This window comes from Physeter macrocephalus, chromosome 7 (genome assembly GCF_002837175.3).
Source record: "Physeter macrocephalus isolate SW-GA chromosome 7, ASM283717v5, whole genome shotgun sequence".
In the NCBI taxonomy this organism is placed as follows: domain Eukaryota; kingdom Metazoa; phylum Chordata; class Mammalia; order Artiodactyla; family Physeteridae; genus Physeter; species Physeter macrocephalus.
In genome coordinates, this window is record NC_041220.1 from 21,763,573 (window position 1) to 21,783,401 (window position 19,829).

The following is a 19,829-nucleotide window of genomic DNA, read 5'->3' on the forward strand; positions in this document are numbered from 1 at the left end:
AATAAAATTCATGGGCTACCCTGGTGGCGCAGTGGTTGAGAGTCCGCCTGCCGATGCAGGGGACGCGGGTTCGCGCCCGGGTCCGGGAGGATCCCACGTGCCGCGGAGCGGCTGGGCCCGTGAGCCATGGCCGCTGAGCCTGCGCGTCCGGAGCCTGTGCTCCGCAACGGGAGAGGCCACAACAGTGAGAGGCCCGCGTACCGCAAAAAAATAAATAAATAAATAAATAAATAAAATAAAATAAAATTCATGTAGAAATATGTAGTACTGTCATGGGCATGATTTTCCCACATGACTGACTTTTCTCTCATTGCTGAAAAATGTCTACAGTGTAACTCTTCAGTTCAAAAAAGATTCCTCTTTGTACTCTGCCATTTGTCTTCTTTAGCTTTATTTTAGTTTAGAGACACTTTAAAACAATTATTTGCTTTTCTATTGCACTCATGACAGCAATTCACATTTTCCCTCCAATACAGAGATTCCAAAGTTCATTTTAAATTTGTATGATTACTTTATTTAGAGCATTTCTATAAAGAAAATATAAATTTAAAAGATTTAAAGTTATTGCATTATAATACATTTTTTCTATTTTCTTCCTGAGTGGTTAGAGAGCATTTTACTGTGTACAGTATAAACACAAATAATGGAATCATGATTCTTAGAATGGAGGAAATTTGACTGAATCATTTGGTTAAGTTTCAGGATAGAAAAGATTTTTTGGTGAGAGAACTGAACCTTAAAAATATTTACTTACTATTGGTGATTTGGATGCCTTCCCCATCAAAAAATATTAACACGTTTCTCAAGTAATATTTTCAAGCATTAAGATGTCATCTGGTGATAAATATGTTAAAATAATAACTAAATAAAAATCACAGATTCATTTGATTGCATTATTTACAGGCAAGTTAAGATTTTTGTTCCTTGCCTTTACCTTTTCCATCACTTTACTTATTACTTATTAGGTTAGTTATATTGTTTTCTAATAAAAATATGGTAATGCAGTCATACATTGAATCTGGTTAAATAATAACTCTAGAGAATCAGAATATTTTTATATACATGTAGCATCAGAATATTATATATCATTATGTGTATGAGAGTGTCATAAACTGAGGTAGCAAGATATGATGGAGCTTTCTTTGGTAAATATTATAAAAGCTCAAGAATGACTGTTCACCAAAATGACGCATTTGTCAGCTTTCCCCCGTATCTGATCATAAAAGTTTAATTAACATTACCACCACTTCTGTACAAAGTTAGAAAATATGAAATGCCTCCAGATGGTGTGTTTACATGAAGTCATACAATCTTCATCATAAGCAGCCATACAGAACCCAGTTCTCCATCCTGAAAGCTGGCGGCCGTACCGGCAGAGAGCAGGAGGAGCGGAGGTGAATGAAAGGGCAGAGGAAGAAAAAGAGCAGGAATCAGGCACGGAGGCCAAGCATCGCCCACCAGAGGTTGACCATGGGAGTGAGAACCCATATGATGACTTGTACACGTTCATTCCTGGAGACAACCCAGAAAATAATTCCCGAGGGCCCCTCGTGAGCAGCAGACCACCTCTCCCTCCACCGCGACCTGTAACAGCTGCCTTCCAACTGGAAAAACCTTACTTCACATTACAAGGTAAGGTTAAGGTTAAAACAACAACTACAAAACTTTGACACGCTTACATAGCATATAGTGGCGAAGCCACACAAAGACCAACTTTTAAAACCCAGAGAAGCTTTCCTCCTGTTCTTTAACAACTAGGGCCTCAGAAATCAGGTAAGAGATACCTCGCAGTATCTCCCTGCCTCCCTTCCTTCCTTCCTTCCTTCCTTCTGTCTTTCCTCCTTTCCTCTCTCTCTCTCTCTGCCCCCCCCTTCACTATTCTTTGCTCCCATTCTTCCTCTCTCCCTCTCTCTTTTTCTTTCTTTTTTCTTCCAGGAAAAAAGTCTCATTACAAAACGTTATGTAAGTAAAGAAATAAAACTTGGAAGGAGTCTGTAATTCTTCACATAAAACGAACCTCAAGCATCATGTGGAAAAGTAAGCAACAACTTTGCTTTTAAAAAATACTCTCAGTTTTCTGACAAAAGAGAAAGGCTAATGTGTTACAGATTTGAAAATGACCTTGGACACTTCACTCAATTGGTAGCTGCAGGGGAAGCAAGTGGTAAAGGGTCTATCACACGCTCCACTGAGACCAAAGTCAAAAAAATCTGTCTTGCTAAAGTGGAAGAACAACCGTTAAATGGCTGTGACAGCATTTGTTCCCAGATGCAGGAACTAAGGTGTGTATTGGGGGGGTGAGTGGAGGGCAGGGAGCATCCAGAGGAGCTTCCATGTGAGGCTTCTCTGCCTGGAATGTTCAACAGGCCGACAGACTTCCATGCTCACTCCTAGAGTCACCAATTACCAGCCACTTTATTGATCACTATTTCATGTTTACTTTCCAAATTCATAAAATGGTCTTACAAAGAAAATTTAATAAGAAGGATGAGAGAAATATCTATTATTAAAACCCCATTTGTCATGCTAGTTGTCAAGTCCTAAAAGGCTATATAAAGAATATAAAGACTGTTTTAAAAGCGAATTTTGAAGCTATGAAATTTAGCATTTGTGTCCTTGAAGGCCTTATCTCTATAAAAGTTCAAGTTGATTAACGTGAAACTTTGCTAAGATTATGCACTATATTTAGAGATGGAAAGTACTGCTTAATGGAAAGTATGGGAAGCCTAATGGTACTTCTCTGATTCATTCACTCATTCAGCAAACATTTATTGATCATCTACTGTGCCAAGCTCTTACAGACTGTTGAGATAGATCAAGGAAGTAGGGGTTATCAAGCCTGGGAGTGAGGGAGAGATGTGGCTTAGGAGTCCACTGACAACAAAATTCTAGTATATTTTTCTCACTTTTACAGATGTGGATAATTTTATATTATTATTAAAATTATTAAGAAAGCAAAATTGTCTTATATCAGGTTAAAGCTCTTAAAGGAGCTAATATTAAATCATATTTTTTCTAATGTTAATTTCCACATATGGTATGTTGGTTAGGAGGTCTAAAATTACTCCACAGAGAGTAATTTTCACCAGATATCTAGGACCAGAAGTATAATGTTGGCTAATACATCTTCTGAAAATTACCCAATAAAAAAGCAAAATAATACAAAAGCCCTTCCTTTTATTTAAAAACTGTATTTTTACATTTTCAATTCAGCATTACTTTAAATATCATTTTTTTCATAGTGCTAATATTGGAAGCAAATGGAAAGTAAAATGCCAATCTTTTTTCTTAAAATTCTTTGATTAAGTTCTTTGAAAGTAAGACTGGAAGCTACCACTTATTTTTTGCCAGAGACTTTGTTTGGGTTCTTTGACTTTAGCTAGTGATACCTTCAGGAATTGTTCTTTAAGAGTACCTTCCATATGCCCTCAAGTAACTGAAAAAGAGGGGCCACCTCATCAATGCCCTAAGCATCAAATTCCTTATGATGGATTTATGGACATAATCATTGGAGAAAATAATAATATAGAACATTATAGAACACTTTTCAGTTTATAAAGAACATCCAGTCTCTTTTTATCTTCGCAACAAACTTTCAAGGCAACAATCATTATAATGTTCTTTTGACTAAGACCCAAGACCCTAGGGCCCGTAATTAGAATGTGTCAAATAATTCCATGAACAGGTTTCCTGGGATTTTTGGATTCTTATCTTTCTTACACATTCTTTCCCAATTATTTCAAAAATTGGAATTATAGGAGTGATATATTTTAATCGTTATTCATTAATGTACAACCTGAGTTGAGAAAACTCAAGTCCAACTCCAACATGAAAAGTACAATCTTATACATTGGGAAATGAAAAGTGAAATGTATTATTTCTAGTGCAAGCCCAACTTTAGAAAGAGTTGGGGAAGGAGGTGGGTGGAGGAACAAAGAGAGTTAACAGCTCAGGAAATCAGTTCATAAAAGTAAGATAGTTGACACATTCCACTAAAAATGAAACACTGTGCAAGTGTTTCCCACACACTTAATCTAGTTTCACCTGGGATGCTGTCAGTGAAACAGAAATCATGAAGTCAGAATCTCAAAACCATATTATTCATAAGGGAAGAGGCAAGTCGTAGAGATTTTAAAGTTAGTGCCAGGCATGTTGGCGTTCATACTTCTTGGGTTAAACTAACTGAAACAAGCTAAGACTCTGTTGAGAGATGATCTTGGACTCTGGTCTCTCCTCATAAGCCTACCCAAAACAATTGCCGAATCTTCTTATAATAATATCCTTTTATTCTGCTCTAACAGCTTGTCTTTCTCCCTATCTCCTAAGTTTTTCCACTAAAATATCCATTAAGTAAACTAAAGTTTTTGGTCAGATTCTCACCAAAGAGAGGGGAGACTAGTTCTCCTTTAGTTCACGGGTATGAATCTCAGAACAACACAGAAAATTAATGATTTTTCAGTCAATAACTGAAATCCTTTCCATTTTTATTGTTCTCAATAATACTTTAAGCAAAACACTTGTCAAAAGGGCACATTTTTTTAAAAATTTCTCATTGGTCTGGCAGAGAGAGCCATCCAAATTCTCTTCAACTTATTTCTTGACATGGTATACAATATCTTTGTCTTCTAAATAAACTGCTGCTAGAATATTTTAATACATTCCTATAAAAATATGTAAATATATGTAAATATGTAAAATATGTAAAGATTGAATATAAAAACCATGAAAGACTGTTCTTTTCATATGAATTAATCTTCAAGCCATTGATTTTCCATGCCATCTTTTATGTCATGAACCCTACTTTCAGTGCCCTTTATCAAAGAACGAGGTATAAGTTGGCTTATAGAAATCAAGAGAGCCAGAGTGAGATGTAGTGTAAGAAACCAAACAATGGTGGTTTTGGCCATTCCCCTCTGTCATTTTCAGAGAAATTGAATTTTAGGCACAATACCCAGTTTAATCCCTATAAAAGGTAATATGACTTCAAATTAAAAAAAAAAATCTGAGCGCATTATGCTTGAAAAACAAGCTTTCAAAGCATTTGGAATTTGAGGTTTAGTTTTATTATTTGATTTCCTGATATTAAATCATTTATAAACTATGTGGAAAATATTTATATGCTTATTTATATATTTTCAAAGAAATCCAGGTCTTTAACAGACTTTTTCTGACAAATTAACAGTTACAAACTGCCGGAGGATATGTTAGTAAATTACATGGTTCACTTTTCTCTTTTCGGAATTTATAGGATAATATATCAATTGTTTGGGGGTGTGGTTCAAGCAAGTGACAGATGGACACCAATAATGCTTAAGGTATGAGTAACCACCATCTAAATGTTTCATAAGCAGGGAAAACGTTGGAAGGCCAAATGAAAAGAAGTCAAAGTTGGTGTGATTCCAGTGCAAGACATGAATCAGCAGGTGAACCCAGAGGAGAAGAAGAACAGAAAGAAGATGAAAAAGAGGAGGAAGAGGAGGAAGACCCGTACACTTTTGCTGAGATTGATGACAATGAATATGACACGATACTGGCCAAGAGGAGTACAAAGAAAAAACTTGGAAGTCGGTCATTCATTATGAACAGACCTCCTGCTCCCACACCCCGACCCACAAACATCCCTCCAAAAGAGGAAACTACACCTTTTATCGCACAAGGTAATTTGTTTTGTTGCTGCTGTTACTGTTTGTGTGTGTGTTTTTTGGGGGGTGGCCTCTTTTTGGGTGGGATCTAAAGCCCCAAAGATGACAAGCATCTTTTCAAGTCATAGGTAAGCTGCAGTGGACCATTTTTAAATTTAAAAACACGATGAATAAAGAAAATAAGAACAATATGTAGGGCTCTGGTTTGTAATTGTTGATTAAGGAGGATAATTTTGACAAACCATGCAAAGAGCATGAACCCGTAATATGTGTGGAGAAATACTGTTTGATGCTTCTTCCATAATTCTGTAAGAGGGAAGCTCAACACCTGTGAATAATGTGCAGCACACGAAGGGAAGATAGGTACTTTACTTTTTGCCCCTCATTCCATGTAAGGTAACTTTAAAAACCTAAACAGTTTTGAGTACTAGAATCTCAGATATGCAACCCCAGCTCCTCTGATAATTGCACTTCACCCCGATGGTTAAGATTCACTTCATCCATGATAGAATTTCTACCTCATTTTAGACTTCAGTTCTCCTTTCTCATCTCAGTTAAATCTAAATAAAAAACTAGCACATCCCTAGAGCTTCTTCATATCTGTAACCCCAGCAGGATATACTGACTTTGCTGTTCTCTCCTAACACTCTTGTATTCTCTGGTTTGGTGCACTCCATGAGTCCCTAGTGTCTAAGACATGACTCTTATTCATCAGTGTATCACAGGCACATGCACTGAGTGTTTTGGGGGGTTAAGGTACCATCCTAGAGACTGAGAATGTGGAATAAAACAATGTCTGCATCCTTGAGGAGTTCTAGGCAACAGCTATGCAAATAAATATACAGTACAATTTGACCCTTTATTAGAGATTTTTGAACAAAATATTTGGAATCAAACAAATTTTGGGGTGACAACTAAAGCTGAGAGGCAATATATTATACATTCAAATAGCCTAAACTGGGTACCCAAACAGAGTATTTAAATGTATACCACAAATCCACTCTAAAAGAACACAGTTACTCATCTGTGCTTAACATGTTCAAAAGAAACCATTCTATTGTTTAAGCGGTATGTGTTGAGAGGTTTGTATAAGAAAATTTAGCAAGTTTTTTACCAATGTACTAGATACCTACTTAACAGTGATCTACTGCTGATAATGTTCAAGACACTATCATAAAAAAGGAAACAATAACAAATTAATAAAGGTTTCAGCTGAAATAAAATGTCAGCTGGAACAATTATCTAGATTATTGAGGGAGGGAATAAGCTGTAATTAGAACTTCTCAGATTGTCTACCGTAGTGGCTCTAGGATATTACAGTCAGGCCTTCATATCCGTGGATTCCACATCTGAGGATTCAACCAACTGCACATAGAAAATATTCAATAAAAGAAATTCCAGAAAGTACCACAAAGCAAATCTGCCTCCAGGGCAACTGCTTACATAACATTTATATTGTATTTACAACTATTTTTATAGCATTTACATTGCATTAAGTATTATAAGTAATCTAGAGTGACTTAAAGTATACGAGAGGATGTGCAGAGGTTATCGGCAAATACTATACCATTTTAGAAAAGGGACTTGAGCCTCTGCAGATTTTGGTATGGGGGAGGGAGGTCCTGGAACCACTTCCCTGCAGATGCCAAGGGACAACTCTACTAGCTCTTTGACAAGGTTACTAAATCCCAATAAATAATTTTGAAGAGGGATGTTAGATATATAACTCAATAAAAGAATTGTTATATTCTGGAAATTTTTGAAGAGGTACATCATCTTCTGTATCTCAATCTCTAGGGAGTTCTCGGGACCACAATATAGACTCCCATGTTGCGTTTCTCTGCTTTTTGCTCTGTATCTTGTCATCCTTCTATCAACTGTCATGTTCTTATCTTCCATGAGTGCATTCTTGTTTTCCGTTTGTTCTTGTTCTATATCATTCTTTTCTCTTTCTTTAGTGGTGGTGCAGGCAATGAAGTTCAATATCTTCGTCATGGCTTTTGTTTCATTTTGCTCTGATTTGAGTTTTTAAATTTCTGTGATTTTTATTTTTCTTTAGTTCTCATATTGTCTGTATTATCTTTGCTTGCTGTTTGTTTGTTTCGTCTGGAATGCTTGATACCCCCATAAAATATCTGACCATTCTTAGCGATGCTTTCATGTTTAAGAATGAAGCACCAAAAATCTGAATGGAAACTCTACTTGCTAACTTATAGACTGCACTGTAGGGTAATGAGGTAACCAGCTTTTTCATTGAATTACCCCAGAGTGTTAGTTTAGATAGATCTATTCTCTACGTTTTTCAATATTTCTAGAATAAATTCCAACTAACCCTAACCTACATTTATATACCTGGTTGCCAGCACACTGATATCAGAGTGTGGGGAAAAGACTGGGAAATTTCACCACTCAGAGTGCACTATTTAACTTGTTCTCCCTGCGTTCAGTCCAGTGTATAACTCCTTCCACCCACTGTGCCTTGTGTGCCATGGTCAGAACTACTTCTATTCAATTTCTCCAAGAACAAACTGTCCATCATAGATGATTGCCTCATTTCATTAGAGAAGGAATTAGGGACAATGACTGCTTTAGACTGTCAACCAAGCCCCATATTAAAAAAGAGAATTGAGATGGTTTTCCTCCTCATTCATATATTTATTAATTACATAAAGATTTATTGAGTACCAAATGATAAAGTCTTTCTGTGTGTTAATTATGTAAATCCCCTACATAACAGTGGTACAATTTGTCTTTTATACACACAGGAACTTTAAAGAATCTTAGAAATCTTGAGTTTCTAAGAACTGTTAAAGGCTATTTATCTCATCCCAAGCCCAATACCCTTCAATATTTACAAGAAATCTTTCATTCAATTACACAGTCTAATTTGTTCTCACAACATTTGTGTTATATGCAGACAGGAATCAGTGTTACATTCCGTGACTTTGTTTTTGTTTTGCACCTAAGTATATAAAAGGATGTATGGTTATTTTCTCCATATTTCAGATCAGTAGCAAAAACTGAACTGTAAATGAGGCCATCAAAGTCCCTTTCCATTATTTCTTCCTTTTCTCTTTCACTGGAATATACTTGCTTGCTTCCTCCTTTTAGGCTATTGATTGTTGATCATTCTGTGCTCACATTAGGAAAACATTACCTCATCAGCCAATTCTTTTGTGATGTTCTTTGCATTTCACAGGGTAAATGTCTTTCATCACAGCTTCCTTTTTTCTTTCCTAGCTCAGGCAAATCTATTAAATAGAATATCTACCATTTCCCAGAAAGTCATCCATTCAATTAGAAGAACATTAATTTACCCCAATTCTTGCCAGAGCACAGAAGTTGTAGCAGAATGCTGGCACATCCAGGGTGTGTTAAAGTAGCCAGAGAAGGATGTGGAGTAGGGGATGGAGAAAGAAATGCAGGATGCATAATCCCAATTTACTATTTCAGAAACTCAAGAAAGTTATAGCAAAGTGACTAGGCAAATAAACCAGAGAGATACAGGAAAATCATGTTGGCTTCTGTGAGATAATGGGATATAGATAGATAGATAGATAGATATACACACATATATATATATTCCATTACATATATATATATATATATATTCCAAACCTATATATATGTATACATATATGTGTATATATATATATATATATATATATATTTCTACCCTCAGTTCCTGACACAGAGCTCCTGAAACCCTTGTAATTTCCTGGGTGGTAGGAGTGTTTTTGTTCTAATGAGGCAGCTCTGAGTGGACTCCTGGATGGCTCCTGGAGGAGGGTTAGCATGGGAAAGTCCAAGCAGTGATTAGAAGCTTGGACTTTTCAGCCCTAACCCTCTTCTCTAGAGAAGGGCGAAGGGCTAAAAATGGAGTTAATGATCAATCATGCCTATGTGAGGAAGCCTCAATAAAACCCTGATATTAGGGGTTTCCAGGAGCTTCCAGGTTGGCAAACAGGTCCACATAGGAAGGGTGATACACCCAAGCTCCATGGGTACCTGTACTGGGGACTCCCAGACCTTGTCCTATACATCTCTTTATCTGGCTGTTCATCTGTATCCTTTATCATATTCTTTAAAATAAGTGTACCCCTGAGTCCTATGAGCTGCTCTAGCAAATTAATCAAACCTGAGGAGGGGGTTGTGAGAATATCCAATTTGTAACCAAATCAGACAGAAATTGTGGGTAACCTGGGAATCTACCACTTGGGATTGGCATCTGAAGTAGAGAGGAAGCAGGCTTGTGGGACTGAGCTCTTAGTCTGTGGGATCTGACACTACCTCTGGGTAGATATTCTCAGAACTGAATGAAATTGAATTCAACTGTAGGATATCAAAATGGTGTTGAAGGGCCGGTTGGTGGGGGAAAATCCGCACACGTTTGATGACCAGAAGCGTTCGAAATGAAGTGTGAGAGTAGAGGAGACACACGGGAAAGAAAGGCCCAGGAGGAAAAGTGGGTTTTCCCAATGCTGCTTTGCAAGGAGGATTCAGATTCACTGATATTACCTAAGCAAATAACTTCATATATCTGAGATGCAAATTCCTCATTTTAAGTTGGGAATAGAAATAACATCTACTTTAAGGATTGTTGTAATCTTTAAGTGAGATAAAATTAACAACTTCTCAGCACAATATTTGGTATGTGATATACACTCAATAGATAACAATTAAAAGCAATTCTACTTTGTCTTTCCTCAGTTTCTGGGCAGACAGTGACTTTGATTAACTTTAAATTCTAGAAGAAGTGTGTGCTTCCTGGATTCTGGGGAGTTAGAAGTTAAGGAAACTATTACAGATGGAATTGGAGTCAGGATATCCTTTCCTCTAAAGGAACAAGTTGGCTTAGTCTACTCCTTATGATAATAATTATTAGGCAACTTTCATGATAATTTCTAATTCATGAAATAATCCTGCATAGTTGGCATTAATAGGCTCATTTTAGACATACGGAGGGAATTCCCTGGTGGTCCAGTGGTTAGGACTCGGTGCTTTCAGTGCCGAGGGCCCTGGTTGGGGAACAAAGATCCCATAAGCTGCACGGCGAGGCCGGAAAAAAAAAAAAAAAAAAAAAAAAAAGAGGTACTTTTCCTAAAAAGCAAGGTATACAATAAATAAATAATTTAAAAATAGAGATACGGAAACTGATGTTCAGTGAGTTTCAGTGTCTTGCCCATGATGATAAAACTAGGAAGGGGAAGATGTGTGATTTGGACCCGACCCAGCTCAATCTGGCTACCACATTTGTACACATGGTAGGACAAATTTTCTTTCTTGATGTATTTATTTCTGGGTCATTAGTTAATATTTATTTCTTCCTTCTAACCCATAAGATCCATAAAAGAAGAGACCATTCATTTGTTTTTGCCCTTCAAAACCTCATCTGTTTTTGTATCTTTGGTGCCAAGCTCAGTGCTGAATTCATAGCAGAAACCATGAATATTTGATGAATATTAATTGAATGAATACAAGGACAGATAAATGATAAAAGTAACAAGAACTACGTCAATGTGGGTAGAATAGGAGACTTCACTAACACTGCAGAGGATGATCAGAAGAATATATCAATCTAGTAATTCCTAAATTTCCCCTTTTTTTAAAAATTTTTATTTATGTATTTATTTATTATTTTTGGCTGTGTTGGGTCTTTGCTTCTGTGCGAGGGCTTTCTCTAGTTGCAGCGAGTGGGGGCCACTCTTCATCGCGGTGCGCGGGCCTCTCACTGTTGCGGCCTCTCTTGTTAAGGAGCACAGGCTCCAGACGCTCAGGCTCAGTAGTTGTGGCTCACGGCCCAGCTGCTCCGCGGCATGTGGGATCCTCCCAGACCAGGGCTCGAACCCGTGTCCCCTGCATTGGCAGGCAGATTCTCAACCACTGCGCCACCAGGGAAGCCCTCCCCTCTTTTAAACCATCTAAGTACTCCTAATGAAGAGGGGATCCTGTACCTAAGGGGACAAAGTTCTAGGATATTCACTTATAGCTAAGCATTCTAACTGCTTTCACACAGCATAACATATCAGAGAGAATCTCTATTTCCACCGTCACCACCATCTCCTATCCCCAGAAATGTAACTTATTAATACAAAATTGAATCCATGGTTCATTTTATTAAGAGATATGTTTCTGGATTTTTTATTCCATTCTTATTATACTAAACCTAATTTTATGTTAATAACCGTGAAAAGAATAACTCATTTTTCTTAAATGAAAAGTTTTTGAAGTCTGCCTGCTTTCAAAAATCATAGTCTCTCCATCTTTTTCTCCCTGTAGTATTGGAAAGGAACAGGTTCATTAAGCTTCAAGAATATAGAGGAATTAACATGGATTTACAGTCCTTCTTAGTGACAAAATTCTTGATTTAAGACAAATCAAAGAAAGAAATGAGCACTTTTCATAATATAGATAGATGGGTAGTAAAACTATATCCATAAATCATGCAAAGAGATGACTGCCTATTTGGGAAAATTTTTCAACATCAAAGGACAATTTCCCATTTTCCCCTCACACAATTAATAAAACCAAGATCCTTCTTCAGAGTCCATGTTGCTGATTTGGGGTAGAATATAATTTCCCTTTCAATTTTCAACTGCTACTGAGTTGCCCTTGGCATTTTACAGTGCAACAAAGTTGTGTAAGACCTTTTTGAGAGCTGCCCAGCTGCTGGGACCCCAAAATGTCAAGTACCCAACTCAGAGCAACAACTCAGTTGCTCTCAGAAATTTTCCACTTGCAATTCACTTGTACTTGAAATTCATCACATACAATGCAATGGAAATGCAAACAGAAAAAAAAAACCTTGTAGACTCTCTTAGGAAAATTAATCCATATCATCATAAATGTGGCAGAATGGATTGGCCTCTATCCTCATTAGTGAAGAAATCTTGTCAAATGGATTAAAGTAAGCCTTAGATCAAGTGCCCTAGGTTCTACTCTCTGGCCCGGTGATCTTGTCCAAACCATGAGCTTTAGGACTTTGTATATATATCACAGGTGGTCTCAGGATAGAGGACATATTTATCATCTATTTGTAAGTCCAGTGTCCCTGCCTTCCCCATGATCCTCTGCCTCCCTCCTTTTCCTGATAGAGTACTGGCACAGCTCTGACAAGCTGTTGTTCAGACGTGTGCTCACATTGGGAATTCTGGTCTTTTTCCCCTTAACATACGATGCTCCTAGAGTCTCTGTTAAAGCTGTCTTTTAGTAGAAGCCCAATTGGCCTAGAGTAGCAGTTCTTAACGGGTGGTGATTTGCCTCCCAGGAGACATTTGGAGACATTTGGCAATGTTTACAGACATTTTGATTGTCATGGCTAAGACAGTACTACTGGCATCTATGCTAGGCCACAAAACATGTCTCAACAAATTTAAGAGGACAGAAATTATATCAAGCATTTTTTCCAACCACAACGGTATGAAACTAGAAATCAGTTACAGGAGAGAAATGGGAAAAACACAAACATGTGGGGACTAAGCAACATGCTACTAAAAAAACAATGGGTCAGTGAAGAAATCAAAGAGGAACTCAGAAAATAAAATGAAATGAAAATAAGAACACAACTTTCCAAAATCTATGGGACACAGCAAAAGCAATTCTGAGGGGGAAGTTTATAGCAGAACAGGTCCACCTCAAGAAACAAGAAAATCTCAAATAAGCAGCCCTGTCCTTTTGAAATTTTCAATCTGCATTTTTGTAGTTTGAGTCTTATTGGCAGAACTAGTATTTAATATTTGTTCAAAGTGAATGTGACCAGCTCCTACTGGTTACTTCTTAGGACAGCAATATTTCCTGATATAAGAGAAAAGAAAGAGGCCAGAGAAATTACTCTTGGTAATCGCTAAGCATGAACCAAAAGGTGAACTCATCGCGGCTTCTAGAGTATTGCAGTGACTTCCTAACAACCCAAACCACTTCTCTTTGTAACAAAGGGGAAATTACCAGGGATGTTACTGGAGGAATGTCTACACTAATATTTTTTATTGAATACAAGTGTTCAAGAAGTAAAATCAAGCAGTGAGCACACATGAAATCATATGGGAGGAAACGAGCCCCTAGTCCAGTGCTCTGCAAGCAGCAGGTGTTCAATACATGTTGCCTGCCTGGTGTGGAGTAGAGACTTTGCTAATAAACTCATTACAATGGCCTCAAGCTCTAATTATACAGAATTCCATAAACTGATTGCTGTCTTTCTCTCAATGTCCCAACTTCCTGAATAAGAAACATTTCAAGAATAGAAATATTCTTATTTGCATCAAAAAGGATAAATATGCAATTAAAAACAGTCTGTATTCTACTCTAATGGAAATTCAGTTCCTTAGAAGTAGAAAAAGTAATTTATAGTGAGATTTCCTGGTTTGGGAGAGGATTTTTATGGGAACACGTCTATCAGACTTAAAGTTTCCATTACAAACTGGAAAGAAAATTAATGTTTTCTCCTTAGGAAACCAAAGCATTCATTGATATTTCCACTGAATTAGAATTTCTATGCAATTTTCCTTCATGCAGATATGTACTTTCCAACTTCCCATCGCCACCAATCTCCCGAGTACAATGTAACCACATCCGTGACCTCATGTGTGCTGGCTGATCATTTGTAGATTCTCCCCTCCCACTCCCCAAAAAGAAGCTGCAACTCCTGACTGTATGTCTGCAGTCAGTAAACTACTTTCAGGTGAAAGACCTTCATGTTATGTGTCTGATGTGACTATTTCTGTTTGTGGCCATGACACCCCTAGCGTGCCTGTTCAGATGTGGTGACCTGTGTTTGATAAATTTGTTGAAATTGGCAACCCATAACTATTGCTAACGGAATGAAATGGTGCTTTTAAGCTGACTGGAGTGCTCAGTCTATCTTGATCCATTTGCAAAGAGGCTACATCTCTTCTCTGAGCTTGGATTTGATTAGTCAGTATGACTACTCGGAGGGTTAGAACCTTCTGTTCCCTGCCTTCACTGGCTAGACAAAGGGGTTGTTTACACTGCTTTCCTTTACCTCACTCTGACTTTTTGTAATTACCATTCACAGGGTGCAGATTGGGGGAACAAGGTAGGAAGAGTAAGGCTACAGAGGTTGCATTATGACCCTTGCCCTTCTGATTCTGATTCTGCCCCAGAGTTTCTTATCTCTGTCCTCTCTCATGAGTAGGCCCTAATGACACATTTGACTTTTGCTTAAAATAATACACCAAAATGGAGGACAGTATGGAAACTGACCGCATTTTATTTACCTTTGCATCCTTAGGACCTAGCACAGCACTTGGCTACATAGTTAGCAATCTAATGAACGTTTGCTGAGTGTTTAATAAACATACTGCTGCTACCTATACTGAGGACCTGAAGCACAATACAGATTTGTATATTTCATGTCAAATCCCTAGTTTCAAGAATTACCATCAGTGATAGGTATGCAGCTCTAAACAGCATTTCACTTCACACTTCTAATGGGCATGGAACATCAAGTGGTTTGTTTTATAATTTATATCTTTATGAACGCATTTGGCTACGCATTACACAGACTTTCCATTAGCTTAGCCACTTATAAAATAATTCCAAATAAGCTTTATCAGATTTTCAAAGAAGGGCAGCCCTGGAAGAATCTGTTTGCTTGAAATAGGCCACTAATGAGGTTGATGTGAAGAATGGTCTTGCAAAAGCAACCTGGAAAGACAAATAGTGCAAGTGAATTCGTTATATTTCACCTTCTCCTCCTCCTCTGCTCTTCTGATAGTTCTGCTTTGCTTAACATTTTGAATATTTAATACTATGCTAAATTTTTCCATTCAGTGTCATTTCTATTCTAGAGAAAATTTTATAGAAGTCATTCCACCAAATACTTTAAATAGGGTTTCCCTGGTGGCGCAGTGGTTGAGAATCCGCCTGCCAATGCAGGGGACACGGGTTCGTGCCCCCGTCCGGGAAGATCCCACATGCCGCGGAGCGGCTGGGCCCGTGGGCCATGGCCGCTGAGCCTGCGCGTCCGGAACCTGTGCTCCGCAACGGGAGAGGCCACAGCAGTGAGAGGCCCGCGTACCGAAAAAAAAAAAAAAAAAAAAAAAAAAAAAATATATATATATATATATATATATATATATTTAAAATAAATGGGGGTGATATTTGGGGCATTTGCATTGTTTGAGATTATTTTGAACCTCAAAAATTGTTTTTCTTTCTTTATGGACTTTTTTAATGTTTAAAGGTAGTGACAGCTACTAATAATGCATTCATTAGTCTTTCTCATCAAATTCCAATTTTAGGTGGGAAGAGAAAAATAAGGTTTCACTAGGGCAGAGTCATCAAAATTGACGTCATGTCATAATTGCCTTCATAGCATCATTTGAACGTTGACGCAATAAAATGTGGTCAAAAATAATATTCTCCAGGAATTCAAACACATAGGGACAGGACTGTCTCCATATATTATGAAAAACTAACATTGGTCTGTGATTTAACTTGCTAGTGTTTCTGTTAGTCTAAGCCCCCGGTAAAAAGAATCTCCCCCTCAAAGCATAGCATTCTATTTAAATTCATGTTCGTTTGAGAATTTATCCAGGAACCATTTGGCCTGGAATGACTTGGGGAAAAAGAATTGGTAGCGTTTTGGAATATCAGAACTGAGTAAGACACTAGAGATCATCTCATCTAAGCCTTAACTTTATTGGCAAAGCAAATAAAGGCCCAGAAGGAGAAAGCCATTTTCCCATGTCATGCATGTTGATAATATTAAGACAAAACTATACCCCTTCCACTGTGCCAAGCAGATTAGCATTCTAGTATATAGATTGTTTTTCAGTTGCTATATGTTTAGAACAGAATCTCATCTTACCAAAAATCCTGTTGTATAAAAATACATACCTTCCATATATAAATCTGAATGATCCATACCCAGTGCTTGGTTCTCTCTCTATCATGGATTTTATAGTTACCTCTCATAAACGTTGTGTGGGTGAGACGGTAAACATAAAGTGTATAAAGCTTTCTAGAGCAAAGATTTCTCTGGTAGAAGCAATTTAAATGTTGCAGCTAATATTCACTGTAAAAAGAAAGATTAACAAAGTCTGGAATTTTTTATCTATGTATTCTTTTCCTAAGGCTAATAGAGCATGTGTCCTTGGTATGCATGTTTGCACTGGTGATCATTTGGATGGGCTAGCTCTTTCTTCAAGAAACAAGTTAATATAGGTGTCTTCCCAAGATTAACTTATATTCAAAAACACCTCCCAACTTTCATAACAATGAGAAACAGTGTGTTTGGCAATATGCTAATTGAGTTCTTGTAAGGAAATGAGGCTTGTCTATAGGTGAAAGGAGGGGAACAGTTGTAGTGGGTGGAGCTGGAGGTGAGTTAGGAGGGAATTTCAAGGGAGGTTATTGTGGTAGAGGATTTTTGTACTATGGGGCATGACTTAGAGCCCATCCTGCTCTTAATGAGTTCTGTTATCAGCACTTTCATCATCATTCTACTCAGAGCACCCCTACTCTCCCACCCCAATCCTCCACCCTGTCCCAGGCTGTTCTAGCTACAAACGCTGCTGAAATGTCAACAATAAATAAATATGCTGCTGTCACTTCTTAATCTAGAAACTGAGCATGTTTACCTGTTTAACATTTACTGTATTCCACAAAGTCTGGACATTTGTTGTCAACAAATGTATTTCAATAAAATATAAGGTGTAAAATGATTTTTAACAAATGAATGCCAAAAAGCTGGAAAAAAATTCTTGTACTCCATAGCTTCAAAATTTATCAGAGTTCTTAAAACTTATCAATTAATATTCTTTTTATTGGAAGAATTTATTTTCTGAATTTATCTTTGGATTCAGATGATTTCCCACATTAATGATGCCAGATTACAGCTTTTTTGTCTGAGACAGTCTCAGTTACTCTCTTAACAATATTGGCAAAAAAGCACAGAGTGTCTGCATGTTATTAAAATTTCAAAAGTGTCTTATTCTTTCAAGACTTTCCGAACCGGCCAATGAAAAAAGTCAAGCACCACCTATAAAAATGCTTTTATTATCCTAAAATATATTCACATACCATATATCCATCAGTATATTTTATTTGAGAAAAAATGTAAGCCACAAACCCAGAACTTGCCAGTAAGTTATATTTAGCATGTTTTCCAAATATTAACTTGAAGCAGAAAATTGATTTTCAACCAAAAATGTTATTTCATGTGTATAATTTCTCTTAAACACATCATACTTTGAAAGTATATTTGCTTCTCCTGTTTGAAGGACAGGGCAGAGTACCCTTTTCTTGACAACAGCTGGCAAAGTATATGTGCTTAATAAATAATTATTGATTTGATACGGCTTAGGGAACGTTCTTAAATTTGAAAAAAATGCTATCTGGATTCATCACAGATATGACCTTGATATTAGACTGGTTTAAAGAATACTAAGACCAAAAGCAGAGATCCAAAATAACTGCTGGGATGCATCTCCCAGGCAGAGTGCTGAAGCACCGTCCACACTCCCACTCTGATGTGCCTCAGCCGGATTGTCCCAGGAACACCTGGGGAGCTGCTAAGAAGAACAGGAGACCCAAGCATGTTGGAAATGCCCTAAAGTTCTTTTTAAGTCCCCTCTCTATAGCTCCTTCTTTATCTTTTTTTTTTTCTTTTGACAGAGCATACTTATTTTACAATTTTTTTCAGATTGTTTTATTACATCTCGTTCTTGGCATGCTGTTTTGCTAGGTTTGTCTCATTGTGGTTTGTCTCCTCATATGATTTGTAATTTTTTTGATTGAAGTATAGTTGATATATACAATATTCTATAAGTTACAGTTGATATATACAATATTCTGTAAATTACAGTACAATATAGTGATTCGCAATTTTTGAGTTAGACTCCATTTATAGTTATTATAAAATATATTGGCTATATTCCCCGTGTTGTACAATATGTCCTCAGTTATGGACGAGAAGAGCAGCAGTGCTGTGAAGAACCAAAGCAACAGTATGAAGTGCAAGGTTTGAGGGTCCAACTCAACATCACTAACATCTCCACTATCATTGCAAAATTACGTAGCCCTTTTATATGTTAGTTATTTCCATCTCTCTCATCTATAAACATATGACATCGGACTAGATCTCCAAGGCCTCTTTCAGTTCCCAAACCCTATAGTTTAGACTACCCATAAAAAATAAATGGAAGTCTGGGATGTTCAGTTTCTAAAGTCAAGCTCTAAAGGCTATAGACTTCCTCGTTAACAAATACCAGAAGGTATACGGAACTTTGTGGGTGCTCAATAAATATTAAACAATCAATTTTATCGTTCATCTGCTGAATGGGATAATGCTGACTTGTCTCACAGAATTCCATGTAAGAAATAATAAATGAGAACAAAGTACTTTTCAGATAATAAAGTAATTCGGATAAGCTGCTTTAATAGGTCTGAGGTCTAGCTAGATGATGCAAGAATAAAGTGTCTTTTTTATTATTACATCTGGGAATACAGCAGTCTTTTCATCTGTTTAAGAAGCAACAGTCTTTATCCTTGCTTATCACCAAAAAGTCAGCATGAGTAATTTCTGTGCAAATGGAATTTTTCATGTGATTTTAGCATTTATCACTTTTAACAAAATGCAGCTTTTATCTTTACCTGATATCAAAATGGAATCATATCTTGATTTAAACAGATTAATGAGGCGTTCCATCAGCATTATACTACTCTGTGCAAAGAAAATGCTTTTTGAAATGACTGATAAGCTGCACAAATGAGAAAATTGTAAATTTAATAATCCTCCTACTCAAAAAATAATACAATTCAGGAATTGTTACTAAGGAAAATGAAGTATTGCATTCTAATTTCCTACAGTCTTCCACAGTGTGTTCTCTTTTATGTTTATGTTCAATAAATAATCTGTGTTCTATTTTTTACAGTGTTTCAACAAAAGACTGCCAGAAGACAATCTGATGGTGAAAAGTTCCATGGCCCTAAGAAACAAGGTACTAACATGAACTTCAGTTTATTTAATAATCTCTAAGTAAGAGTTAAAGAAATCTTATGAATACTGAATAAAGTCTCCTGTGATAGAAGTAAATAATTGTGTACTTGGCTAATTTTACTGTTAAGTCAGTCAGTGTCTTACCCAAATATAATTTTTCCATAGCAAGATTAATGCAAGAAAATTATTTTAATTAACAAAGCCAAATTATTTTCATTAACAAAGGC

The 19,829-nt window shown here is 36.9% G+C and overlaps 1 protein-coding gene across 4 annotated transcripts in view; it reads left to right on the forward strand.

Moving 5' to 3' along the window:
• BANK1 (B cell scaffold protein with ankyrin repeats 1) overlaps positions 1–19,829 on the forward strand; it is a 319,375-nt gene that overhangs the window by 271,014 nt on the left and 28,532 nt on the right. The window contains exons 9-11 of one of the 4 annotated variants that reach the window (XM_028491690.1): positions 1,324–1,632; positions 5,349–5,657; positions 19,538–19,603. In XM_028491690.1, the coding sequence (XP_028347491.1) occupies positions 1,324–1,632; positions 5,349–5,657; positions 19,538–19,603 (684 nt within the window). The remainder of the gene's footprint in view (positions 1–1,323; positions 1,633–5,348; positions 5,658–19,537; positions 19,604–19,829) is intronic. The other 3 variants (XM_028491692.1, XM_028491691.1, XM_024126562.2) reach the window with 3 other exon arrangements.